Source organism: Sander lucioperca, chromosome 6 (assembly GCF_008315115.2).
Source record: "Sander lucioperca isolate FBNREF2018 chromosome 6, SLUC_FBN_1.2, whole genome shotgun sequence".
NCBI lineage: Eukaryota > Metazoa > Chordata > Actinopteri > Perciformes > Percidae > Sander > Sander lucioperca.
In genome coordinates this window covers 37,981,672-38,009,335 of record NC_050178.1, presented here as the reverse complement: position 1 = coordinate 38,009,335, position 27,664 = coordinate 37,981,672, and the positions used below count along the sequence as shown (strand labels likewise).

General features: G+C 43.3%; 1 protein-coding gene across 10 annotated transcripts in view; it reads left to right on the top strand.

The window, feature by feature from the left end:
- Nucleotides 1-27,664, top strand: part of magi1b (membrane associated guanylate kinase, WW and PDZ domain containing 1b) — a 155,863-nt gene that overhangs the window by 115,885 nt on the left and 12,314 nt on the right. For 5 of the 10 annotated variants that reach the window (XM_036001809.1, XM_036001806.1, XM_036001810.1 and 2 more), the window contains 11 exons: nucleotides 1,226-1,283; nucleotides 2,308-2,432; nucleotides 4,792-4,908; nucleotides 7,335-7,520; nucleotides 7,689-8,348; nucleotides 17,143-17,174; nucleotides 17,642-17,686; nucleotides 20,202-20,448; nucleotides 23,674-23,765; nucleotides 24,484-24,676; nucleotides 26,137-26,508. In XM_036001809.1, coding sequence (XP_035857702.1) covers nucleotides 1,226-1,283; nucleotides 2,308-2,432; nucleotides 4,792-4,908; nucleotides 7,335-7,520; nucleotides 7,689-8,348; nucleotides 17,143-17,174; nucleotides 17,642-17,686; nucleotides 20,202-20,448; nucleotides 23,674-23,765; nucleotides 24,484-24,676; nucleotides 26,137-26,508 — 2,127 coding nt within the window. The remainder of the gene's footprint in view (nucleotides 1-1,225; nucleotides 1,284-2,307; nucleotides 2,433-4,791; nucleotides 4,909-7,334; nucleotides 7,521-7,688; nucleotides 8,349-17,142; nucleotides 17,175-17,641; nucleotides 17,687-20,201; nucleotides 20,449-23,673; nucleotides 23,766-24,483; nucleotides 24,677-26,136; nucleotides 26,509-27,664) is intronic. The other 5 variants (XM_036001808.1, XM_036001813.1, XM_031278002.2 and 2 more) reach the window with 3 other exon arrangements.

The following is a 27,664-nucleotide window of genomic DNA, read 5'->3' as shown; positions in this document are numbered from 1 at the left end:
CCAAGGGCCCTCGTCTTTAGAAAGCAGAGGGAGGCTCTACAAGTTGGATGATTGTAATTACCATCTACTTGCATACAGGGTGAGGCTTAATTGGCTGAGGGTAATGATATGTAAAACTGATAGATCACAGGAGATGATTATTGGACAATATGTGTTTGTAGCCAATTATAAGGCTCTGACATTATCTATGTGGAGGCCAGCCAATAATCAATGCTGCTGTAATCAGATGGCTCTGTTGGAGATAACGGCATCACTTTTACTGGCAAACGAACAAAGATTGCACCATCGGGCAATTATATGCTGTTGAAGTGGGCCCAGTCATAGTCAGATATTTTCCCAATTAGCGTTGATTACGACGAAGTTCACTTTTACTGTCTGTAAAAGTGTCTGCAGATGTGTGCTAGCATCACTGCGAGTAGGCAGCCACTTTCAATGTCATCTCCTCAAATGAAGCAGGTTTTCAGTCGAATCAAGTTGCAGTCTTTTAGTCCATGAAAGGTGACTCGTGAAAAATTAAAGACACAAACTTTAGCAGGCAGAGAGACCCCAGCCACACTACCATTGTGTTTAGCCAAGGGCAGGTATCTTTTCACTAATATAGGAATCAAATTAATTAGAAATGTGTGTATTTTTCATAATCTATGGACTCTCATTGGTATGAGGTTATATGTCATAATGTAAGAAGAAAAAACATCCAATCATTTTCTCACTTTTCCCTGCACATTGTCAGTTACAAGTCTATTCAAATCAAGCATTTTTTGTGTGTGTTTTTGTACAATTGTTTCAAAGCCTTGATTATGCCTATTCCCCGCTCTCCTCAAGTTCCCCCTCTTTTTTTTACCTTTACCTGTATGTCCTTCCTTGCTTTTTTTTCTTCTCATTGTCTCTCTGACCCCATCACCATTCCTTTCTCCCACCTCCTTTCATATCTCCATTCCTCCATTCATTCATCTATCCCTGCCTAAGGGGGTCTTGCTCTGTTCTTATCTGATGTGTGGAAATGTCAGCAGTGTGAGGGGACAAGGAAGGGGGGGATGGGGCTGTGAAGCTGTTGAGTCTCTCTGGCCCTGGAGACTGACTGACACAATAAAGAGGCAAAAGGTCTCTACTGGCCTCGCCTCTAATGGCTCAATACATTGCCTGCAACTTCACAGCCTTGAGTTTTCCTTGTTTACTCTGTCTCGCTCACTTTTCTCGCTCTCTTTTTTTTTAATTTTCTTTTTAGAACTTCCTCAAGGATGGGAGAAAATAGACGATCCAGTGTATGGGGTCTACTATGTTGAGTAAGTGATGTACAGTATGTAAAGGCATTCAACACCACACGAGAAAACTCATATGCAAATGCACATGCTGACACTGCACATGCAGAAAGAAAAAAAACATGAATAGAAATGCTTTAATACATTTTCAACTTAAGAAAAGAAACTGTGGACCTTACTGTAAGAAGGAGCTGCTCTAATGTATGTACAGTTCTGCTTTAAGACGTCACAGCTAGATTGCATCTATTTTGGTCTTTTGTGTATTTGAAAATGTAGGCCATTTTGTTTGTGTCATTTTCATGTGTGTGTGTGTGTGTGTGTGTGTGTGTGTGTGTGTGTGTGTGTGTGTGTGTGTGTGTGTGTGCGCGCGTGCGAGCGTGTATATGTGTGCATCTCATCTTGTGTGAAGCCCCTGGGCCTCAGCATTAATACAAATGTGTTTCATGCGTTTTTGATGTTGTTCAAAGCAGCACCTGGGGACTCAGTGCTATGGCATTTCAATTTCTTACCCTCTTTGTCTCTGCAATATTTATGTTATCCTAATATACATTATTCACCGGTTCCTTCATTTGCTGTACAATGTGTGTGCTTTCAGGTGTAATTTCATGGTGCTGGTAGGTTAGTGGAAACCTCCCAGGGTTGGTGTGTGATTTGAAAGATGTTTGTAGCTTCTCTGAATGAAGTCGTCGTCAAAATGGGATTTATTTGATGTGATTTGTGGGCGTGATTGTGTTACGCATGTTTCAGAGAGGGGTTCCTGTGTGAGTCTGGATGGATACATGTGTATTGTGCCACTGTGTATTAATCAGAGCTTATCACCATGTGTCCCCTCCCTCTCTTTGACCCTATCTCTCTTTTTTATTGCCTTATCCTCTCCTCTGTGTCTGTTTTCCCTCCCTGCTGCGCTCCACTTTCCTGCTGATATTTACTTCTTGTCCTACATCCTGTTTTCTATTCTTATTTTCGGTTCCTATTATTCATTCCTCCTGTCCTTCATTTCTTATTCCTCAACCTCCATCCACTCATTCCTCCTTCCGCTGTCCCAAAGTCATATCAACAGGAAGACCCAGTATGAGAATCCAGTGTTGGAGGCTAAGAGGCGCAGGCAGCTGGAACAGCAGCAGCCTCAGCCCCAAAGCCAGCAGCCACCTGAAGGTGAGCGCTACATCCGAGGTTCGTTCACAAGCCCCTACCAAGGGCGTCATTTCCTTTCTTTATATTCATGTGTGCGATTGAGTTGTCTGCATAGGTCTTTGTGTGTGTGTGTGTGTGTGTGTGTGTGTGTGTGTGTGTGTGTGTGTGTGTGTGTGTGTGAGATTGTGTCTCTATAGCAACTATTGCTGCAGTATTACTTGTCGCCTGCTACTGTCTTATGATTTGCTAAGTGCCCTTCCATAAAGGCATAACTATTATTTGTGGCTGTACCACGCAGCCTTTTTCAATTTAATTTATGTTTTCTGTGTTGATTTCGGACACTTGTTTGTGGTAATAACTTGAACGCTTTTTTTCTTGGACGAAGACAGGTAAGTTCGTCTTCAACTGAAAAGGATCTGCTTGCTAAAGGGAGTTTCTTTGCTACTTTGTGTCTCTTAAAAAAGCACTGAGTGCTACCAGTAATAACAGGGATGATTTAGCTCGTACAGCTGCCAACACACAAATAATACGTAACCTTAGGTTGCTCTTGATTCCTGTCTTAAAGTGCTCATATTATGCTTTTTGGCTTTTTCCCTTTCCTTTATTGTGTTATATATCTTTTTGTGCACGTTATAGGTTTACAAAGTGAAAAAGCCCAAAGTCCAGCCCAAAGGCACTTACCATCTCCAACAGAAAACACTGTTCACCAACTGCTCCAAACAGATCTAGTGGAGTCCAGCCTTTGCTTCCGTGACGAACGTGCGTCACTTTGTAACACACGTTATAATGCTCGCCTAGCTGCTAACGTGGCACGCCCTCGTACTCTGCTTCTGACTGGGTAGTAGTCCTTAGGGCCCTGACACACCAACCAGACGGGCCGACCGTCGGCAGAAAAGCCAGTCGGACTGATCAGTCGGGTCCCGAGGTCCAAAAAATGCCTCAGAACACACTGAGGCGACGCCGACTTGAGCGTACGCTCTGCGCGTGCGCAAAACGTAATACGTCTCCATAGCAGCAGGTGGCGCTGCTCTGTATTGTTTCCATTAACAGTCTGATTATTTCCCAGAAAATGAAAATCGGCGGCTGATTGGACGAACGCGTCACGTGGTTCTTTTTTCTCCGGAAATCCACAGCCAGACTGTCATGGCGGCTTGTTCAGAATACGATCTCATATTGTACTAAAATAGTTCACCGAAACGTGTTTCTGAAAACATTTTAAGCGAGAAATAGGCCATGCAGTTGCTGAATCTGTCTTCATTTCAGATTGACAAAGGTCAGTTTAAAAGATTTTCGTCAGATTTTGAGAGGCTCATCCACTCCCCATTTCCGGGCGAGTCCCGACTGCCCTGTCCCCGACTGAACATGTCGGGTCGGCCCAAATGAAGGCCGACGGCTCCTCGGACGGCCGACTGCACGGGACACACTGAACAGACTCGAGTCACGGACCTTGCCAGACGGCCCGACGCCCGATTATCGGGCTGGTGTGTCTTCTCTCTTACAGAGCTACTGCACATGTGCAACTCCCAACAAAGATGGAATAAAAGTATGATGCCTCACTCTGTAGCTAAAACAGAGAGCTCAACACAGGGTGAAAAGAGGAGCTGCAGCAATGTGTAACAAAATGATGGTGGTTTTTAAACCATGTAAACCTATTCTGATATAACCTCTAAATACAATTATGAACCTGAAAATGAGCATAATATGAGCACTTTAAATCGTATGCATTTACAGGACGCCCTACAAGAGAGATTCATTGTAAATGCAGGCCGGCCCACATGGGAACTCTCCTGTCGCGCGCCACCTTCTGCTCAGTCAGCAGAAATCATTCGATTCCACACGATTACCTGCTGATTTTTCCCCCATCTGAAAACTCAATCTCTCTTCCAAAGAACTCAGTACCTTCAAACGGGATTTTCACCCATTGTTTTCCACTTCTGCATTGATTCTATCTCACTGTTAAACATATTAATGAAGGGTTGTAGTCTGATCAGTGCTGTGATGCCGTAACAAGGTGATTAATCAAAGCAGTAGCCATTGTAAGGAAATGGGTCGCTCTATTTTTACACATTCTCCATTTTTATTCAATAGGGAGATGAGAAACAGTGTTAAAAGCTTCATGAAGTTCGTGCGACTTATTTAACCTGAGGTTATATGTTATCTGAAGCTCTAGTGTAGGTTTAACATGATATCTTGGTAGTCAAGAGTTTTTTTAACCACTTCCATTCACATGGTGCTCTGTGGGAAGGTTTTGTGACTAGATATCAGACACCATACCAGGCAATGTATCAGTTTTAGTGTCATAGAAAGCAAAATGCTTTTTTCCCCAAACATACACAGTAGGGCCACTGTGCAACTGTCTAGACCCCATCTAGAGAAAATGTGCCTCTTGCTGTTGCAGAATGGATCGAGGACTCTGTGTTAGCAGGGGCCCCACTGGCCAGCTACGCTGCCAACCAGGAGACCTACAGGGACCCTCAGACAGGACCTCCAGTGCCCAACGCGATGGGGCAAAAACGTAAGTTCACATCTCTATAGAACTAAAGCTTGAAACAGGATTAGTCATTACCTTTCTTTTTCTAGGCTGTGTTACCCAGACTTATTATGACTGACAGTGTAGTTTGTTTGCCTGAGCCGGTGCCTCAAGCCGTGTTTGATTTTTCCCAGGCCCAGTTATGAATTGACGCTATAAAGCTGCTCTCTGTATACATTTCGTTATAAATTCTTAATGAGTCACATACAATTCTACTCATCTGGTATGTACAATAGACTACATTTTTCCAAGAGAGTGCTCAAGGCAGTGTTTGTATTTTCATAACCGACAAACCGAATATGACTCTGCTAAGTACAGTTTGATTTTATATACGTGCCCCCTCTGTGTTTACTGTGGCCACATGTTGCTTCTCATGGAACTATTTAGCGATACACACACCTACAGATACAGTGTCTAGCCGTTACTGTGTTTCCTTCTCTTGCCTGCCAGCTCCTTTTATACCAGCCTCCCACTAGCAGCTTTTCTAATTGGCACAGCCATGGCAGAGAATTAACTGCCTTACCCCGTCTTTACCTCTTACTCTCCCTTGCTGCTCTGTGGGACGTATTTTCCTTTTCCCTCATCAGTCTCTTTATGTTATAGCTCACATTCGCCGTCTCGCTGGCTTTTGTGTTCCTGCCGTTCTCTGCTTTGGTTCAATTGCGGGTTTTTTCCATCTTCATGTCCATCTACCTTACTATCTGTCTCTCGCTACTTTGTACTGTCCTCGACTTTGATATTCTTTCAGAGAAAGGCGTCATTTGAAATCTCTTTATCCAACCCCCCCCCCTCTTCATATTTCTCTTGCTTCCTGGTCTGTTCTTACATCTCTGAATCCATCGTGGATAAAGCCACCATCTATGTTCACAGTTTTTTTTTTTTTTTACATCTCTCCTGTTCTAAAAAAAAAATTATATTCAAAGACACTGCACACACAGACACACATGCCGCAAAAAACACCAACACAAGGACACTAACTGACTCCATGGGTAATGCATTTTTCATTGAATGTGGCTTAATTTATGTGTATCAATAATCTGTTAGAGCTCAGCTAGTCCTTGTATACAACTGCTGTTGCCCTTTCCTCACATTCTCGACAGTGAAGACGGTGGATGAATTCCTCACTCAAGTTTTTAATTTAGATTGATTCCATCTCATATCTTTCTTCATTTTATCCTTAATGCCAGATAATGAGGTAGAGAAAGCAAGAAGAACAAGGATGATTAATTGGGTTTAGATTGTTCTCATGACTACGGTGAAATGTGTTCCATATCTCTGTGTTAATTAAACCCTCACAACCGGTGTTGAATGACAGAGATATCTTGTTGGCAAGAGCCGTTCACCGAGGCAGAACCCTCTCTCATACAAATGCTTTTATCATGTAACCTTCATGCGTTAAGAATGACAAAATACTCACTTTTCACTATTGAAATCAGAAGCAGGATCGGCAACTACCCCAATATTTTTTCTCTCTCTACCCCTGTCTACTTACGCACGTCCAAAGAAAGAAAAAACAACTGACACAGTGTAGCTTACCGGCTGGTAGCATGCAGCTAAAGACACAGGGTAATGCTAGCTTACCGATAGCTTGCAGCTTAACTTTTCTAGACACCATGGCTACTGCTGAAGTCGGAGATGACATAGAAACAACAGAAAATCCTCCTGCTTCCCTGAAGTCACCGGTGTGGTAACATGTTATATCTTACCCGTGAGTGAGTTACTGTATGTCAACAAACAATAAAGGTAAAGCATGTGAGACTCCATGGTGACTTCAGGTACACGTCATTAAACTAATGGTGCATTCAATTGCACTCCCACAATAACCTGGACTTAACCACCACAAAAACTAAGGAGGTAATTGTGGATTTCAGAAGATCCAAGCGCACGAGCACTTTGACCTCTACATTCACAGGGAGAAGACAGAGAGAGTGGAGAGCTTCAAGCTCATTGCAAAGTACCCTTCTGCTATCTAGTGGCTATTATTGTGGCATTGACATCCCTGTTGAAAAAAAATGTTTAATGTTAAAATTGATTACAATCGTGACCTTTTAAAATCAAAAGTCCAATCGATTTGGAAAATCGTGACATCCCTAATATACAGTATATACCATTTTTCACCCACTGTGGTGAACAAAACCATAGTCAATCGGCGTTACACTCATTGTTCGTGTTTGCACTGATCACTAAGAGTTGAGGTTAGTTGTGTATAAATTAATGATAAAGTGTTAATATTTTTTTTGAGGTGAACTCTTTTCATACCAGTGAGCAAAAGCATTTTACTGAAACCCAGATTATATATTTTTGCATTTTTGGTGACGTGCAAACAGAACCCAAAGCTGCTTTATTCAGTTTGTGCTGTTCCGTATGTATATCAGAAAGATCTAAAAGTATTTATCTCTTTGTGTGTTCAGGAGGGAAGCCTTTCTTTACTCGGAACCGATCCGAGCTGAAAGGGACTTTCATTAATACCAAGCTGAAAAAGAGTCGTCGGGGGTTCGGTTTCACTGTTGTTGGAGGCGACGAGCCAGACGAGTTCCTGCAGATCAAGAGCCTGGTCCTGGATGGACCTGCTGCTCTCGATGGCAAAATGGAGACAGGTTGGTGGACTACATTTATTAAAGTTTAGAAATGCTGCTTTTAAATATTGCTTTAGCATGCGGATTGTGTATAAGTAAGGAAGCTACAATTTTGTATCAAATAAAAGCTTTTTACAAATACATTCCTTACATACAAAATTAAACTTCTCCCTCTTCTCTACCTCTAAGGTGATGTGATCGTGAGCGTCAACGACACATGTGTGCTAGGCTACACCCATGCCCAAGTTGTAAAGATCTTCCAGTCCATCCCAATTGGCTCTATGGTCAACTTGGAGCTGTGCCGTGGCTACCCACTGCCCTTTGACCCCGATGACCCAAACACTAGCCTGGTAACCTCGGTGGCCATTCTTGAAAACAAGGAGCCCATCATTGTCAACGGTCAGGAGGCCTCCAACAGCTACGACTCGCCGTCCAGCCACAGCAGTCAGAACACCAACAACGGCTCGACCAACGGAGGAGCACCCCTCAACGGCCTACCCCGACCCCACAGCCCCTCGGCAGAGGTGGCCTCTGATACCTCTTCCCAGCACGGCTACCCCAGCGACGTGGTCACCCTGGCCTCATCCATCGCAACCCAACCGGAGCTCATCACTGTACACATGGAGAAAGGAGACAAGGGCTTCGGCTTCACCATCGCCGACAGTCCCGGAGGTGGAGGGCAGAGAGTGAAGCAGATCGTGGACTACCCACGCTGCCGCGGCCTCAAAGAGGGTGACATCATCGTGGAGGTGAACAAGAGAAACGTACAGAGCATGTCCCACAACCAGGTGGTCGACCTGCTCAGCAAGTGTCCCAAAGGCAGCGAGGTCACCATGCTGGTGCAGAGAGGTGAGTGGAGGCTGATCCCTCCTTACTGTATGCATGCTTATTATGTCAGTGAACTTGTCATTGGTATTGTAACTGATGAGAGCAGATGAAGATAAGGGAGATAGGATTCTGCCTCACAGGCTGTCCCAGCTTACAGAAAGCTCTTTTATTGACACACATTTATTAATGTAAATGGTTGGAAGCAAAGAAGAGATTGGAAAGAAGGTAAAATAATTATCATATGGCAATTTCAAACATTTGAGGAATTTGCTGAAAGAGAAGTGAGAAAGGAGAATGAGATGTTTACACTGAATAGCATTGGCAGTCAGAGGATTATAGCTGTCTTGAAATTGAAAGGAGCCAGAGAGAAGGAAAAGTTTAGAGGGGAGATGAAGGAACTATGAGAAAAGGGTAAACATGGGACAGATGGGTTTAGTTGGTGTTTCTGGTCTGAGAGACTGAATGTGTACTGTCTCATACTCAGTTACTCTCTCTGCCCAGGTTCTTATTCACTCCCCTCTGTTTCAGTCTGCTGTGTCTGTTGGTTGACAAACATGTCTAGTTTATTTTAGGCTTTTAGTGTATTCCCATGTCAAGGCGAGTCACTTTAAAGAATAAGATGCCACCAGTTGTGCTGGGCATACCTTTTATCCACCCACCTGGCTATCTTGCTTGGTATGAGCTGAAGTCATTTTGCTGTTAACATACATTTTTAGCATTGGTCAACGTCAATGCTGCGAAAACAGTGCAGCTGCATGTGAATGCTTCTAATCAACGTGTACCACCCAGGTTTTGTCATGGTTTCTGATTGAAAATGACTGTCGCACAGAAGCACTAAATAGAAACAAAGCAACTGTGAATGGAGGATAAAACTGAAATGATTGAATTTTGGTATTTTCCCTCCAGTCCCCCTCAGAGTTGCAGACCTCCAAAGCTCTAAACGCACTGTGTGATACAAGTAATTGGACTATTTTCTCTGTCAGACTGTCCATAGCTTGCTTTGGGGCTTATTAATTCAAGTAACTAAAAGTTTTTTTGTGTGTGCACATGTGCAGTTTATCTCCTCTGTAGGGTTAAGTGCTCAGAACTGTTGACGGAAATTGGTCAGATGAATGGCGGCCAAGTCGTCATTGTAGTCTTTCTCTCTACATGTGTGACTCTGTCTTAATTTGTATCTCTCTCTGTATCTCCATGTTGTCACTCTCTCTTGGTCTCGCTTCTTGACACACATCCACACTCCAGTCGCACACAGACCAAACCGTTCCACTCACCCTCACTGGCTTTTGCTAATGAGTAGCATTTCTTCATCGTGCTAGTGTAGACAAGCTCATGAAAGTGATACAGCCTCATCATGGGCAAGGGCTGAATGTACTGTCAATAAAACAGAAGGCAGGTGGCCGATTAGCTCAGTTGGTAGAGCGCACATGTGCAGAGGTTTATTCCTCGACGCAGAATCGAAAAGGGTTCGAATCCGACCTGTGACGGTTTTCCAAGTATGCCAGTCAGCAGCAGAGAAACACATACAGGAAACAAATGTGAAAGCTAATTTAATACGTAGTGTCTTACAGCAGGACCTGCCCTTCTGGTGCTTCATGTAGATTAATTATAGAACAGAAGTCTGCTCACTGCACTTCTCCCATTTGTACATTTAAGTACCAATGCTGGCTTCTGTATGTTTTACAAAGATCCTTTCTGATGAAGAGCCTAATGACTCCAACATCGCTACACAGACAGTAATTAGTGAGCCAAATTACAAATTGGACTAGTGCAGTGTAGACTTCTTTTTTTAATTTGTCCCGCACTAGGGCTCAGAATCAAACCTCCATGCTTTTTAGCTACCAACCAAGAATGTGTTTATTAAAAGCTAAAACCTAAAAGTCCTAAAACATGGCATCGATTCCTTGGTCATATTCATACTCTTTTTTTATTTTTTAATCAGACATCTTAGATATACATATTTTTGCTATTTTAAAGGGTATGTTATTTAGGTAAAGCTCTTGTACTAGAATTGAACATTTTTGAATAAAACCCAGCCCCATCTAGCATCTGGACATATATGTGAATTGTGTGCATGTGTGAGAATTAATTCATTGTTCATTCATTCAATTCATTGTTGTCAATATGAACAACCACAATTATATTTGATCTAGGGCTGCAACTAATGATTATTTCTATTATTGATTCATATTTTTTTATCGAATTATTGTCTGTAAAATGTCAGAAAAAGTGAAAAATGCCAGAGTCAAGGAAGACATCTTCAAATGTTTTGTTTTGTCCAACAAATATTTAGTTTCCAATTATATAAAACAGATATAAAGCCGCAAATTATCACATTTATCATATTGGAGAAGCTGGGACCAGAGAGCAATTGGTGGTTCTTCTTGATAAATAACTTAAACAATGATGGACTTCTCCACTAATTGATTAATCTACTCATTGTTTTAGTATTATCTTTAGCTAGATCAATGCAGTGTATACAGTACTGTATATGCAAATAAAAATACTTTATATAGACCATATGTGGCATTACAAATAAATAAAATAATTAAATGAATTTAGTGAATAAATTAGTTAAGGAAAAAGATCAGATGCCTTTGCTCCATCAACCCTTTATGGACATACACCATGTGCCTATCAGTTTCTATTTCGTCCTCCCACTGAATTCCTACACATTTTCCTCCAGATTTCCCCATGTTGAATAATTAATCTGTTTACATCACACTGCATCATTCCTACATGTCTGACATATACACACACAGTCGCACTCATGAGAACATAAAGTTCTAGATATGGTGCCTTAATTACTCTCCCGCTCTTACTTTCCTCGGTGCTTTCTCACTCCGGCTCGCTCCACCAGTAGCAGCAAGGCACACTGGCCTCTAATTAGGGTTCTGATGTCAGCTTTACTTATCATACACATAGATCTTTTTCTCTCCTGTGCTCTCTTTACTCCCACTCTCCTTCCATCTATCAAGAATCTCTTCTTCCCTGAGCAAACACCGCTTGTGCATGTACAGACACACACACGCATCCACACACGCTTGATGTCAGTCTCAAACACAAACAGTCATGCATCCAATTATGGATTCCAGGCAGAACAAGCCTGGTCTTAATTGGTACAGATCCACCCCTCCTCCAATCCTCCATCCCCCTTTTCTGTTTCCATTCCCCCACTGTCAGTATGTAGATTCACACCCTCTCGCCCACATGAAGATGGGAGCCAATCCATGCGGCCCACACACGAAGATGCACACTCTCCCTTTCCACTCTGTCATTCTCACTATGTATGAGCATGTCCCCAAGTCAGCAGGTGTGAAAATGGGAGCATGTGTTTCTATGCCGCACAAGCCACAGTGTGCTGAACGTTGAGGTAAAGAACCTGCGATTCATGGATCTCATTGTGAAAACCTGGCAATGTGAATCTCATTTGAGGGTTTTTAGGGTCTTTCATATTCTTTGCATGAGCTTGCTACAATAGCTGTGATTAATCTTTTTGACCCTTTTTGGTCCAGTTAATACATACAGCGGAAGAACCACCCACAGGTCAGAATGTCAGGTAATGAGACTTTGAGAGTGTTTCATAGTTTATGCACACAAGACATTTTTCTACTGAGACATACAGTACTGCCTATAAGCACACCCGCATGATTTATTACTTGAATCAGCTCTGTGTTTCGTGGTACATTGTTCTTTCATTTGTCTAATTGCACTGCTCTAATGTGCTCATTTTCCCATGCCTGTCTTCTCCTGCCCTCACCGATGCGCTGACATAATTCATTTTTGGCCCCTGATGTCTTGCCTTTGGACAGGCGCTTATTTCCTCTCCCCTGTTCCCTTTAAAAAGCTGTAAGTGTTACAGGGTCCATAGGGACGCATACACCTGCTGTACAGCCTTTTGTCAACGAAAACCTGTTTGGGTGTCAAATTTCTGAGACACAGCCTCCAATAGCCCAGCAGCTCATGTCATTAGTCAGCTGAAGAAAAATGAAGCCCAATTTGTCTCAACATGGATGCAGAGTCTCTTTCTACGTTTTCTTACCTGTTTGTAAGGCCTGGCAGGTGCTGCAATAAATGCAAAGGTAAATTGGGCTTGGTTTCAACAACTGCTTGCAGCCATCTACACAAAATGGAAGGAAAGACAGCTGCAGTGGTTGAAGGAAGAGGAAGAGAACGGTGGATGGAAGGATGTCAGAGGATTAGAGAGATGACAAAAGAGTGGCACAGTAACCCCCATGATGCTTTGCTCTCTCTTTTCCTCTTTCTCGCTCCACATGTCATGACTCATCAATCAACGGTGGCACATTAGTCCCTGCTGGACAATCAGGCCTTGCACTCCTCTCAGAATGAGAGATGTACCTTTTCTCTCCTCCCACGTAGCCAGCGGACAGACAAATGGCAGGTTGAGGGGCTAACATAGGCAAGAGGTGTTGACATTTTGCAAATGTCAGTTTATTTGATGAACCCCTCCACTGCACAGTTACTTTCCTTATCTCCTTTGAATAAATAGGAATCTCAAAACCCAAACAAATGTCGAAGACCTGAGATTATCTGCATGACTACTTGGAAGAGCATTTATTTAAAAAGCATCCATAATGTTAAAGCACAAGGGGGTGTATTTCCTCTTGTTTACGTTTTTTTCACTTTCCTCTCATTGCCTTAAAGTGCAGTTTGAAAGAGATGTTTTGTAACCTTGAAGACAGACAGTGGGTTGAAATGTCTGTTTTCCTTTGTTTTGTCATTGACGTGCAGCTTAAAGAGGGTAAAACATCAAGTGGAGCATCGCCACACTAGATAGCTCCTATTGGCATAATGTTGGGCAAGTGAGCAGACAGCTTGTAAATGCCTCCTGTCAAAAAGCACTCCACGGACCAGTGTTCTTTGAGGACACACACTGATAGGCACACAGTTACGTGAACTTACATAACCCACATAAACAAACTCACAGTTACCGGCATGCACATTCACGAGGCCCGTATAATGTGGACAGTCTTGTACACACCCATTAGAAAGAGATAAACGTTGATGATGGGTCCCTGCGCAGACCAAAGTAGGAAATCAATTAACTATATGTGCAGGAAGCGTCGTATTTCTGCCCACTTTGCATTAAAAATTCTGCTGACTGCACGTTCCAATGGCACCATGACGAACAGCATTGCATTCCTCAAAAGCAATGATGGGGCAGCGGCCTGCCTGCTAGGTGCCCACGATTCACCTCCACTCATTTTGGGCTTACCAGAGGCGTATGCCTGTGAATCACTGCTTGTTGCACAGGGACAAGGTGAGTCTCACCCCTCACCGATCTCCAATGTCTTCACACCTCCATAGCTGTTGGGCGAGTTGTAAATCTCCACCATTGCACCATCCTTTATTTCTATGACAATGCTCTGCAGATAATCTGCGCCAGGGTCTCCTCTGGATGGATGTGTGCATTGTGGGAGGAGAGGATTTAACCTCTGCTTTTTAAAAGCCAGGGAAGACTTAATAAAGGAAAAAACACTTAGAGGTATGTTTTTTCATATATATATAATAAAGCACCATGGCCTTCCATGTAAGAAAAAAAAACATTGTTCCATCACTTCTTTTCTTTTTTAAAACTTTTTTCATGCATGCTCTCCCTGGTCATCTTTGGTATCTATTTAGCTACATTGCTATGCTCCTCTGTCACATTTCATTTCATCGTTTACACACACAGAAGAAGCTAAATAAAGCTGTACTCTGTAGGGCTGTCATATCCTGGCTGCTGAAGTGAGCCTTTTACTCCTTGGAGACCGTCTGTCAGTTCCCCACGGTCACCAGGCACTGTCTCCACGGGGACAGATGGACCTGCCTGTTGGAAGCCATCACTCCTAGCCGAGATCTACCAACACACACATACAAAGACATGCACTGTGGACAGACAACATAATCTGCTTAATAATGGCTTTCATTTAGTAATTGGTGTGCTGCCAGATTTTTGCAACAATATCTATCTGTTGTAGGGAAAAAAGCCGAGGGTACAGTACCTCTTGTCAACCTGAAACCAGTTCAGCCAAATGCAATTATTCCAAAATGGAACGTATTTAGGGAGTATTCATCTTTCCAGTTCACACATTGTAAATGCTGTGTTCTGTGTTCCACCACACCTTATTTCCAGTGTTGGCAAAAGAGTCCACCACACACCGTCTTCATGCACCCAAACTGTTGGGACTTAACCAGCTGTGGGGCTGTCACACAGAAAAACAAGTTGTGTTCACTGAAAATCATGGAGTTTTTCCCTCAGGCAGTAAAACAAGAACTATTAGTATTATTCTGTCAAGCTCAATACAATGTTTTACTGCAATCCTCATATATACTGAATACTTTATTATTTTGGCTTCATTGGAATTCACAATAATCAGTTGATATATCAATCATAAAAACCACATATTATACAAATTTAGTGCCCCGTAGGTTGAGCAGTCCTATTATTTATGGTTGAGACTGCATTTTCTGCCACAAATTTTAAGATTTAGTACGCATAATAAAATGAGCTGGGGGGCCCTACAGCGCTCCTGGTACATTATTTGAGAGCTGGTGGCACTGAGGATTTAGTTGGCGCTCTCTCACTCAGGCCAGCCGAGATCTCCCACCTGTCCAAAACCGCTGTTTTCTCCCTCTTGTATGTAATTAGTACTAGAGATTGGCCCAAACGCCCACAATACTTTTTGATCTGGGAGCTTCAAACACAGTGGTGCTTCACACACTCACACACTGCACACACTGCTTCTGTCTACCAATGTAGTGTTGACCTGCACACAGTTTTGCTTCATTTGTCAACAGCTATCAAGGCAGTTTAGTTGAGCTCTACATCTTTAATTAATATCTCAATTAGTAATATTGCTTTTACAGTAAAGCATATATAGATTCCAAGGTACAGTTTCAAAAAGTACAGTGCATTGCCAAGACCAGAATTGACCTGTGTCTGAGTCTGTATCTTGCTTTCACGGGTGTGTCTGTTCTGTTTATCAGTGTGTCTGATCAAAGTGCTTGGAGAGAGAGCGTGCTGAGAGACATTGACGGACAGCAGCAGCAGATCAGTTGTAGTTGATAGATGAAGGATAATCAAACGCCAGCCTGGCACTTTGACTGACAGCATGCTTAGCCCAGAGAAAATACATCGGGATTGACAGTGTGCATCTGCGTCCGTGTCTGATTTAGGGGATTGCTATGTGCTCCTGAATGAATGATTCCTATTGATTGAAAAAAAGGGGAGAGGGGAAGGATGATGGGGGAGGGAGAGGATGGAGAGAAGAAAAAAAGCTGCAGACGCAACACAGTTGGAGCTGTCGGTTGTGAATAAACCCAGATGTCTGAGAGATAAAGAAGACGTGTGTGTGTGTGTGTGTGTGTGTGTGTGTGTGTGTGTGTGTGTGTGTGTGCGTGTGCGTGTGCGTGTGTGTGTTATCCTCTATGTTTCCCTAAAGGATTGACACACAAAACTGGCCCATTTTCTTAGATCAGACACCGCCTGGTCTCACTCATGCTTTACTTGTGTTACACACCCCTGTTGTATGTCAGAAGTGTGTGTGATTCGTACTCCACTGCTTGTTGCATTTTGAATATTATAGAGGTAAATACACAACGCGAGTGTTGCATTTTCTCTTTGTTTCATATATTCCTTCTCCCGTTCTCATTTCCATAACTTCACACAACTGTTTATTTCATGCAGAGTCGAGGGAGGGAGGGAGGGATTGAGGGAGGGGGAGAGGGCAGTGATGTGCATAAGGAGCAATTTCCCCTGGCTAGATCCGGGCTGTGTTAGCATTTTAGTCATCCGTCAGTCTTTCTTTATGTGCTTCTCTGCGATAATGATATTTCTGGTCACTGCTCACTCAAGCAGAAACCCGCCTGTCATACCTTAAGCACACTTCGATTTGTGTTGGGTAGCGCCGCACGAAGCCGCCTGATGCCCTTGTGTTGTGTTGCCCAGCTGAGTGGATGTTTACCAGCATGTGGGGGTGGGAGAGAGACTGAGATGGAGGGGAGAGAGAAAGAGGGAGGGAGGGTGTGTGGTGATGCTGAGTGAAGAAAAGGGAGGGAGGACAGTGTGCAGTGAGGTGTGAGAGAGAGAGAGAGGGAAAAAAAGGAAAAGACAGCAGGAAAGGGAGAGACGGGAGGACGCTACAACTGCCTATAGATGCTGGAGCCTTCGACAGCGGAGCGCGGCGCTCAGCGGACTCAGGAAGATGGTCTCAGTAAGAGGGGAACTGACGGTTGCCTATAATTTAATGTTCAGTATCTTGGACTCCTTCTCCATGGGTAATGCTACGGCCAGGAACTCCAGAGCACAGCTCGCTCTTTTCCTCTCTACTCCTCTCTCTTTATTCTCTGGCTTAGTTGCTCTCCAGGATTCTGTCCTTTTCTCTTAACTCTCACTTTCCTCCTTCAAACACACACTCGCTGACATGCGTTCTCCACCGTCAGGTAGCCAGGCTCTTGCGAGCGCTGGGTTAGCCCTTGGGGCTGGCCCCACTCTTCGGCTGCACCATGCAAGCCAAGCGCTGGCCGCGGCAGTGATGCAGATAGATCGCGGCCCCCCCCCCCAAACGCCAGCCGCGGATGGGCGAGCAAAGGAGCCAAGCAGGGAAAGAGAGGAAAGGAGGGAGAAGGAGACGAGGGCTAGATGAGCACTGTTGTGACATTGTTTTGGAGTCTGCGTTAGCTTTTGTGATTCCTTTCTTTCTTTTTTCTTTTTTTTTTTGCATTCTCCTTTTTTCTGAACATGGACGATATAGTAAAACTACATTGGTAACCTTCTCCTTTTTTTCTTTTTTCCCATTTCTGTCTGGCTTCACAGGTGTGGCACCTGCAAAGAAGAGCCCAAAACTGGTAAGTAGTTGTTTTTTTTCTATATGTTTGTCCTCTCCCATCCGTCCATCCCTCTTCTGTCCTCTATCTACATGGTGTGTCTGTCATAAGGATATTTGGCTTCATTTCACCGCCACTCCTCTCTACCTTGTCTTTAACTCTGCTCTGTAAGGTGTAACTTGTGCTGGTGTTGTGGGTCTGTTTGGTCAACATCAGATGCTGTGCTTTGCGGGGGTGGATCCCTGTAGCTAAACATCAGCACCCCCACCTCTCTGGAGGGGGCTTGGATGAGGGGCTTTGATGCACAGCGTGAGCTGGGTTGCTAACACGCTGATGATCGCATCACGCAGGGTGCTAAGCTTGCAGTGTGAGAGTTGAATGTAGGATCACAGCTGAGAGTCGGCCTGATCCTGTGATATCTGCTGCATTAATGAAGGGACCCTATTGACTGTCTGACTAAACATGTGTTTGTCAATTTTGTTTTGCAGGATGGTTTTGAGCAGTCTCCTCCATACAGAGATTACACTAGGATGGTATGTGATGTTGTTTAGCTGGGGGGAAAGTTTTGGGGAATGAGGTGTAGTGGTAGGCTTATTGGTGCTGGGTATGTAATTTGTTAGATAATAATGGTGATGATATAGCATTATTATAGCAAATAATAGAGGTGATACGTTGAGGATGATTATAGTGTTTATTAGGGGTGTCACAGTTTTGATTTTAAATTGAAAAATGGATTCAAATGAGCTTTTGATTTCGACTCTCAAAATTTAGAAGCAAGATCGACAATTTCCCAAGTATTTTTTTCTCTCTTCACCCCCGCTTACTTGTGCACGTCCGAAGAAAAAAACAACAGACACAGCGGAGCTTACTGGCTGCTAGCATGCAGCTAAAGACACAGGGTACGCTTACCAGTAGCCTGCAGCTGCTCTTTTCCAGACACTGTGGACACTGCCGGAGTTGGCAATAATGGAGAAACAACAGAACTGAAAAATCCTCCTGCTTCACTGAAGTCACCGGTGAGGCAATATTTTGCCTTCCCTGTGAGTGAGTTATGTAAACAAACAACGAAGGTAGCATGTAGGCTCTGAGGGGACTCCATGGTGCGTTCCAGCGCATCTCGTTAAATTAGTGGTTATTTCAATTGCACTTCGTTCATTTTGAAAAACTGTTCTTGTAAGGTACCCTTCTGCCATCTAGTGGCTTATATTTCGGCCATTGTCATCACTGCTGAAAAGAACATGTTTAATTCGAGAATCGACTCGTGACCTTAAAATCAAAAGTCAAATTGAATCGAAGATTTTGAGAATCGCGACACCCCTAGTGTTTATGCATGATGTTTCAACATAATGTTTGGTTGTATTAGGCTGGTTGGGTGCAACAAAACGCACTAAAGATGATTTGCTATTGCTGTGATGCATCAATGCATGGCCTGCTGGTGGCAAAGCAGGACTGAGCTGAGTCTGAGGAAGCAGCACGGATTTGTTTTCATTGCCCCAGCCCCACCTCCCTCCTTCCCATCTTCTTTCTCCTTAATAAGTTATTGGAGCAGCAGAAACCAATGTATTAGACCAGTCCCAGCGGACAGAGGAAGAACACAACGACTGCAGAAGGTCAAATCTAATAGATCCATCAAGAACAAGAGATTTGTTTTCATTTGATACATTTCACTTTGTATACATCAAACTGAGAGAGAAACCCAAGAGAATGCTGCCGCATTGGCTAATGGAGGCACCATTTCATTCGATGGAATGAAAATGACCAAAAAAACATTTTGCGGTCAGTCCTAAGGTGTGACTTTAGCACCAAACAAGGCCAGCATTTGTGACTAATTATATAAATCCATTTATTTTTACTCCACACAACGCAGTGAGGTTATACTCCTCGCTGGTAGAGTAAGGATTCCACCTGGAACCACGGCTCTGACTTAATATCTGCTAAAGTGTGAAGCTTCTTTTATGTCTAACAAGAGTGATGAATATAAACATGAATTGCAGAGGTGTGTGGGGCTGATTCAGGGAGTAATGAGTCTGGATTTATTGAAGACATGGCTGCACTTTGAAGGCCAAACACTTTGATATTTGAGAACAGATGAGCCGCTTGCCTCCGCCCCTTCCTGGTGTATTTTTGTCCACCGCATCCGAAGTACTGGGAGGTCACATGATGTGAAGAGACTGAACTGCTGTCATTTAATCTTATTGTCTGAAAATAGCTTCCTATCTTTCTCATGCTTTGTCAGTAACCCTTTCCCTTCAGTAATGTTGAAGTTGGGACTGTAAAGAAAGGTATTGTGACAAGGGTCATGGAAAGGATTTTTACTTGTACTTGCAGCGTACTTGTACTTGAGCTCTGGATTGTGTGCGCTCTACCATGCTTAAGCACCGCTCCCTTCGAATACTCCAGCAGGTGCTTAAGTGCCCATGTTATTGAGGGGCCAGTGGCAATTTATGGAGAGTTTTACATTTCTGGCTTCACCAGTAAAATCCTCCCTTTGTTTCAAACCTCAAAGTGCTTTATTCACTGTGAATATATTTCCATATGCAGCAGGGGATGCAGTTCCTTTTTAATACATTCCACTCTGTTTAACAAAAGGAATAGGCAATGTACCCTTGTAAATTGAGCTACAGTTGTTTCTCCCACAGCTGAATGACTTAATCATGAGAAACCATTGAGGGTTTTTTTCTCCCTTTGTATGCTAAAATAAATATCTGAATAAAACAGGTTTATTATTTCTTTGTTGAATACAGTAGCAACACAAGCATTATTGACAATATTCACTCTTAGGTCCTGCTTCCTTTTACACCAAGGAGCAGCAATCTTTTATCTTTTTGATCTCTGATCCAAAATTCCTTTGTATTCTAATCTTCATCCCATTGATTCCCCTTTAACAAACCACAACCCAACCTTGTCTTTCCACTGCTGAGCATGCAGTAACCTTTTTTCCCCCCGTCCCTACCAGTCTGTCACACCCAGTTCAGCATCCATGTTCACTAGTGTACTGACACAGCTGCCTTTCAGTTGTCAAATGATATTGATCTGCTTCTCCAACAGCAATTGTCGAGAAAGGACAGCCAGAACAGCTCCCAGCATAGCGTTTCCAGCCACCGGAGCACCCACACAGACTCCCCCGTGCACACGTCCCTGGCACCCCCTCTTAGCGAGAGCATCGCTCCCCCGCCCCCCTCTCAGCCCCTGCCAGGCCTGCCGCCCCAGGACTCCCCAGCAGACGGGACCATCCAAAGAAAACCGGACCCCTTTAAGATCTGGGCCCAGTCCAGGAGCATGTATGAAAGTAGGCGTAAGTATATACATTTTTGGTGGCGGTTGGATGAGGGCTGCATGGGGCTGTTGGCTCAGTGGAGACCCTTGGTGTGTTTAAATGGTACTGCACGTTTTGGAGCAAGATTTGGGATAAGAGATAAGTCTTGTGCATGTAAGTAACTGGTTTATATTCACATACAGTATATTCACTTATTCACTCATTTACATTTAACTAAGGATGGAAATAGCATTGTAGAATATACATTAAAGTCAACTAAATGTATTTTTTTTTTTTAAATGTGAAATTGAAAGAGTAGTTCAGCATTTTGGGGTGTAGGCTTATTCGCTGTCTTGAGACGATCAAATGGCAACTGACATATGTGCACTAAATAAAAAAGCTAGAGTCAGCCGGCGATTAGCTTAGCTTACCTCACACAGAAGGAAACAGACAGACAGCCTTGTTTTGTTTAAAGCAGTTTTTACATTTCTGTTTGTGTGCAGATTAAATAAACAAGATATCCTATGTTAATTAGTAAGATTGTGCTTTAAAGCTGGTAGGCAGATTAGTTTTCCTTTAGACAGAGCTATGCTAGCCGTTGTCTTTGTGCTAAGCTAAGCTAGCTCGCCTGCTGGTTCTGTCGTAATATTTAGCATACAGACATGAGATGGTATCAATCTTCTCATTTAACTCACAACAAGTAAGTGAATAAATGTATTTATTTAATATAAGTATTGATTTCCAAACAGTATTAGAAGCAGTGGTCTCCCACATGTTCTTTGTCCAGATGTTTAAAAGCTACTGTAGGTTCCACTGTGGTCCAGTTGTCGACACTGCCACCATTGACACCCATTTACACTAGACTTCCCGTAAGAGACACATGGGTGTATAATTAGCAGCAATAGTGGAGTGGATGTCAGTGGATTGCATACCCCCCTTTTTTTCTAGCCTTGCCAAAGCAAAGGGATAGCTCCAATTAAAAAGAATAACCCTCAGATCCACTGTCAAGTTAAAAAAAAAAAAAACAAGAGAGGAAAAGAGAAATGTAAGGGCTGAGAACATCTAATCGCTTTCCCAGGCACCACTTATCAAGGATTTTCATTATTTAGATGCCTATGGAGAAGAATGTAAAGAGAAGGACTGAACGTGGGTTAGGAGTGCCGATGCCTATTGGCAAGCTGCCGTGAAGGGCTGAGAGGACAATAGTTTGATTTAAAAAGGAAACAAAGAATAGTGATGGAGAGTAAAAGAAACCAATACTAAGGGGGAGATGTGTCTACATACCTGTCCTAAGGTGAAGGAGTCTTAACAGGGGTTTTCTAAATTGTCTAAGCCAGTTTGCTCAGTGCAAATGGGAGGACTGCAAGGAGAGCACAAAGGATAATGAAGAGGGAAGGGACAGAAATGGGACATGAAAGAGAAATCGTAGGACAAGAGAAAGGTCGAGCTTTGGGAGATCAAGGGATTCTGACGTATAGAAAAGTAGAGAGGAGCACAGAGAGAATGACAGGGAGGACAGCTGACCTGTATCAGCAGGTGTAAATCACGCCACATTGAGCTCTCATCCTAAAATCCTGCTGTGTGCATCCCATAGGGCTCAAGACTCAGCTGCGGGAAAGGCATTTCTCTACGCGACATTCGCTGTAATGAAAAGTTCTGCTGAGATCAAGGTCTTTAAACACACCATGTGGTGAATGATTTCCATTTACAGAAATAAATCCACCCCAAAAACTCACACAGCATTTACCTGCCCAAAAAAATTGGGGCCAGAAAGGATCGCCCGTGCTTCATTGGCCTTCGTTTTGATTATTGTCTAGTTTTAACATGTTCCCAGTTTAATTCCTTCCCTGTTTGAGCCATCCGTGCTTGTTATTTGTAGCACTCGCACATAGCTCTCCACAGTTCTGTCCATCTTTGTAAAATATTGATCGATTCACGCCCAGTTGCCTCACTGCGGGGATCACTTATGGATCTATTAATCGACAGGAGCAGGGTGTGACCCCGCTGAGTACAGGTGCAGATTGCGACAGTTAACCCTCTAACTCTTTCTCTCCTAGTTCCTCCACAGTTACATTGTGATAGATTAGAAGGGATGGCAGGGATTTCAGCTGTTGACTGATGGAACAGATTGGGCGCAGGCTGTTTATGCCTTCTGCCACCCTAACGCCTCTTCGTGGCTTCAGTGGCCTTGGCAGCAGTGGCCTATGTTGAAGCAAAAGGAAATCTCCCTGGGAGTTTACTCAGAGGTGCATGTGTGTCAGCCGGTACAACACAGCTGTGACCATACAAATGCATGCACATAACATGAATATGTGAATAAGTATACGCACACTTAAAGCAAAGAAGCTCATGTGTACACCAAGGTGAGGCCACACACATGCACACTCGCTCCGTCTATCTACTGGCTACCAGTAGCCCCCTGAGGCTCCCTCCATCTCCACTGCTACATGAACCATGAGCTGTCATTCTCTGCAGTGTAATGCCTCTTTTATAGCACAGTACCTTTCTTTTGACTAATACACACACATTTCTGTCTCTTGTGGATGGGAGTGGGCTGTGAACTAGCCATACTAAATAATATATGGCGTATTCCAGCCTGTATTAGTACCTCTGTTGGGTGGGAAGTGCTCTCAACATAGGGAAGAGTAGAAATGGAGTTGCATGTCACACATCACTCATGAAAGAAACAGTGTAGTCCATTGAAATAGAAATGTCCAGGCCATGGGATGGTAACTGAAAATGTTGTAAAAAAGCTAAAAGAAAATTATACTATTTCAGACTTCAGAGTGGAATTTCAGCCTGATCATTTCTAATTATGGGACCAATGAATGAGGGTGCTCTGAATTGTTTTGGCAGCCTGTCTGGCTTTTGATAGTTTATTTAAGCTCGATACCTATGCTCTTTACCCAAAATAGATATTTTTCTAACCTTTTGATGATCAGATGTTTGTTCTTTTCCCAAAGCCTCCAGACAGATTGTTTGTGCAAAAGTGCTATCTTAGTGACAAAGCTTGGAACAGTTGGGGGGATACATTTTTGCATGTTGACATATGCACACGGGGGGTGTGATTACCTTAGAACAATGGATGCATCCATTATGGTCATACCGTTCTCTGCAGTCCTCTTTATGACAAAGCTCAACCATGGTATTTTGACTGAATAGGGTGATATTGAGGTAGGTATACTAGGGCTGAGCTCTTCTTGTACTGGTGCAGGCTGTTGATATTAATGCAGAAATGTTAATGGCGCTCTGTTAATTTTACAGTTCCAGACTTCCAGGAGCAGGACATTTTTCTGTGGAGGAAAGACACAGGGTTCGGCTTCAGGATCCTAGGAGGCAACGAGCCAGGAGAGCCGGTGAGTCTCTCTCACACTCTTTTTATCTCTCACAGCTGATTCTCTCTAGTTAGCTTTTCAATGTCCTAAATTTTCACTTCATCTGTGTGTGAAGTGTATACTATCATACAACTGACAAGATTCAGTAACCTGAATAATGAAATGGACGCTACATTCCCAGCACAAGTCTGAGCAGCATCTACAGTTTTTCTATTTATCTGTCAGTGATTTCTACAGCACAGTATCCCTTTGATCTGACCAATGTAAAAAGAAAACCACCCATCCCGTACACACACCATGTCTTTCTTAAAGAGGCAACATTGTTTGTTCTTATTCACTGGCCTGCACTGCGTTTTTTGAAGTAAAAGAAATAATGATTTACTTTGGAGCTGGGGTGACCACTGTAGCAGGCTTGGAAGAAGAGGAAAGACGTAATAGTGCTGTTTAAATTGTAGCAGACCTGAACTGCATGCCAACTTAATGCCTGCTGTAAAAGTTGGGACATCTTTGAATTCTTATTTAATGCATGTACGTATAGTATATCTATAGTATAGTATCTTTCTTAATTTTTTAAGAAAGGGTTAGCCTTCCCCTCAGTTAAAGCATTGTTTGAACTCCTTCCATGTGTGAAATCTAAAAAGATATTGCCCTTTTGGCAGTCTTTGCCTATCTGTACATGATCTAGATTTATTGAGCACAGTCTCACAAGTGTCCTTTATCTATTTTGTTTGTGTTTCAGATCTACATCGGCCACATAGTGAAGTATGGTGCGGCAGACGAGGACGGACGCCTGCGGTCCGGGGATGAACTGATATGCGTGGACGGCACAGCAGTGGTGGGCAAGTCCCACCAACTTGTGGTGCAGCTGATGCAACAAGCTGCCAAGCAGGGCCACGTCAACCTCACTGTGCGACGCAAAACCAACTACACCGGTAAGAAGGAAGAGAGATAAAGATCAGCAGCCTAGCTTGTTAGAGACCTGCTGAGGGGTTTAAAAGTCAATGTTTCATCCACTCATACTGAATATACAGTTTGTATAGATATAGATATCCATATATAAATATTAGGAGTAGGGGGAAAAAAATCAATACAGCATAGTGTTGCGATATTTTCCTTGGCAGTACTGTATCGATACACAGACACCAAGTATCTATCTTTTATTACATATGTGTTGCTGGTGTTTGTCTGCTTGACAATCTCATTTTGCAGCAATACAATTGAAGTGAGATGAACAAACAGAGCAATGTATCTTTTTAGATAACAGATGTTGACAAAGTTTTCTTTTGGGGACATAATCGTATCGTGACATAAGTATCTTGATGATATCGTATCGTGAGGCTTCTATAAATATAGATAGATAATCACAGTGTCTGTTTCCTTGTAGTTGCTGTTTACATATTTGAGCATGTCAGTAATTGCGTTTCATATTAAATCAGCAGTGTATTTTATAATTTATGAATATAATTAACGAACTATTTCGCCAACAAAGTCATATATCGGCATGAAAAGCACTATGTGTACTTCACATCGCCAAGGGCTCCATTTATTTTAATCACAATTCCATCAGGGACCCGGGGACCTGCTTGCTATGTGCAGTGGTCGCCTTACTCTGCATTAGTCTGGATGTGTATTGGTTGGAAGCGCTCGCCCGCTACTGCTAGCAAACACGCCCCCCCACCATCACTGCCATTTCACTGCTCTGCTCAGCTCCACACTGCTCCTCGGAAGGCGATAAAGAAAGGCCCATAAATATGATGGAGAGGGTGGTCAACCTTCGGCCTGCTGTCAGCAGACATACATTAGTACGTTGCTGCTCCCCCGTCTGCCTCAGAGCGTCGAGAATATGAGGCGCCTTCCGTGAGCAGCTGCACAGGAAATGAAATGTGGAATGAAATGTCCAGATATGTCTTTAGTTCATCTTTTGTTCACAACAGATCAGAGGACAGATTGTTGGAGAGGCTCTTCTCCCCAAGGTGTCTTGCCAGCTTGTCTTTTATCATATCAGCATGAACTAGCTGTGTTAGGAGAGAAAACTGTCTGTGTTTATTTACAATCTTTCTCAGATTGCACACATGATGCAACATTTTGCTGTGTTGTCATATCTTGCCCTATTATACAGCAGTCTCTTACTCTGCTTTTTTTGTTCTATTATCTCCGGAACTTATTATATAACGATGTCTGGTCTAATGCTAATCTGTTTGTCTTAATTCTCTTCTCAAACACTCTTGTGTCATCTCCTCAATCTCTTCTGCCCCACCTCCCTGTCAACAATTTGTTTCTCTTCATTTCTTCCATAAATCTTTCTGCTCTCTCGTTCTCCACACCATTTCCTTTATCACCCTTCTCTGTATATGTTCATCTTTCTCACCTTATCCTCCTCTGTCATCTGTAGTTAAAGCAGAGGGAGACGTGCCCCCCTCGCCGGCATCCTCCCACCACAGCAGCACCCAGGCGCCCAGCTTGACGGAGGAGATGGGGAAGCGCACCCCACAGGGCAGCCAGAACTCCCTAAATACCGTGAGCTCTGGCAGCGGCTCCACCTCCGGCATCGGCAGCGGGGGAGGGGGCGGAGGGGCGGGAGGCAGCAGTAACGCTGTGGTCGCTACGGCAGTCGCCACCACCTCCTCTCAGCCCCCCAACGCCATCTCCAACGCCCCCTCCGCCTTGCAGCCCTATGACGTAGAGATCCGCCGCGGCGAGAACGAAGGATTCGGTTTTGTCATTGTCTCATCGGTGTCGCGGCCTGAAGCTGGCACCACTTTCGGTAAGAGCTGTCACACCTTTCTGTGACGAGTGTAACTAAATATCTTCACACGCAATTGTTGATTGTACAGAAATCAGTTCTACTCAGCAAAACATGAAACACACTCTATAGCTTTTTCATCACCGGGGCCTTTTATCTTCCTATCTTCTTTATGGGCTGCCTTTGTATCATCCATAAAACCACAGAACACTAAATAGCCTGACAACCAGCACCGATTCTGGCTATTTACAGTCCAACCAGATCAATACCAACTCTCTTCAGAGAACTGATTGTTCTTTCTCATTTTCGTCTAAGCCTGTCAAATCAAGACACTGAAACCCTTTCTTCGCCTGCAGCTGCTGCTACACTCACACAAGGCATTCATAATTGATCACAAGTGAAGTGGGTCTTACATAAGGCATTTGTATTATTCAGCTCAACCTAAATGGCTTCGGCCGAGCAGGATGGCACTAAAAGCATGACAACTTAATGAGAATGAGCGCTGCAAGCAGGATAAATAAATAAATAAAATGATCAGTGTGAATAATATGTATTTATTTTACAACATATGATGCGCTGACTCATTATCACCTTGTCTACATTTTTTAGGTTATTTTGCATCACATAGCTGATAGAGGAATCATTGTATTGTTGAAATATAAAGCTGGTTCTACTTTGCTTTTTTACAAACTAGTAGTGTCTTTTCTATGCAGTGCACTCTTTTCCCTACTGCCACAGCTTCCTGCCTAAACCACTATGGCATTCCCCTCTTCTCTGTGCTCTTATCTCTGTCGGTGTGGGTGGACTGAAAAGGCCGGGAAATGCTCAGCTTTCCAGGTTGGCTCACAAAGTGGCAAAGCTCCTTTTCACAGGCCAAAGTAGAAAGCATGGGCCAGCAGAAACGCTTTATTTGATTTGACCTGACATGCAAAATCTAATAGAAACCATTTGGCTACATAAAGCCAGTCCACACATACTGTTAGTATTTGGAGAAGCACTTATTCTGTTCAGAAATGCCACAGGAACCTCCGTCTCTATTTTTCTCTGTCCCTCCATCATCTACTTTCCACTTAATATTTTACAGCTAGATTCAGTTGAAAAGACAGGAAGAGGTCAGGGTTAGACAAGTTTGTAGTGGAATTAAAGAGAGGAAGGCAGTTGAAGGGAGAGATGAATA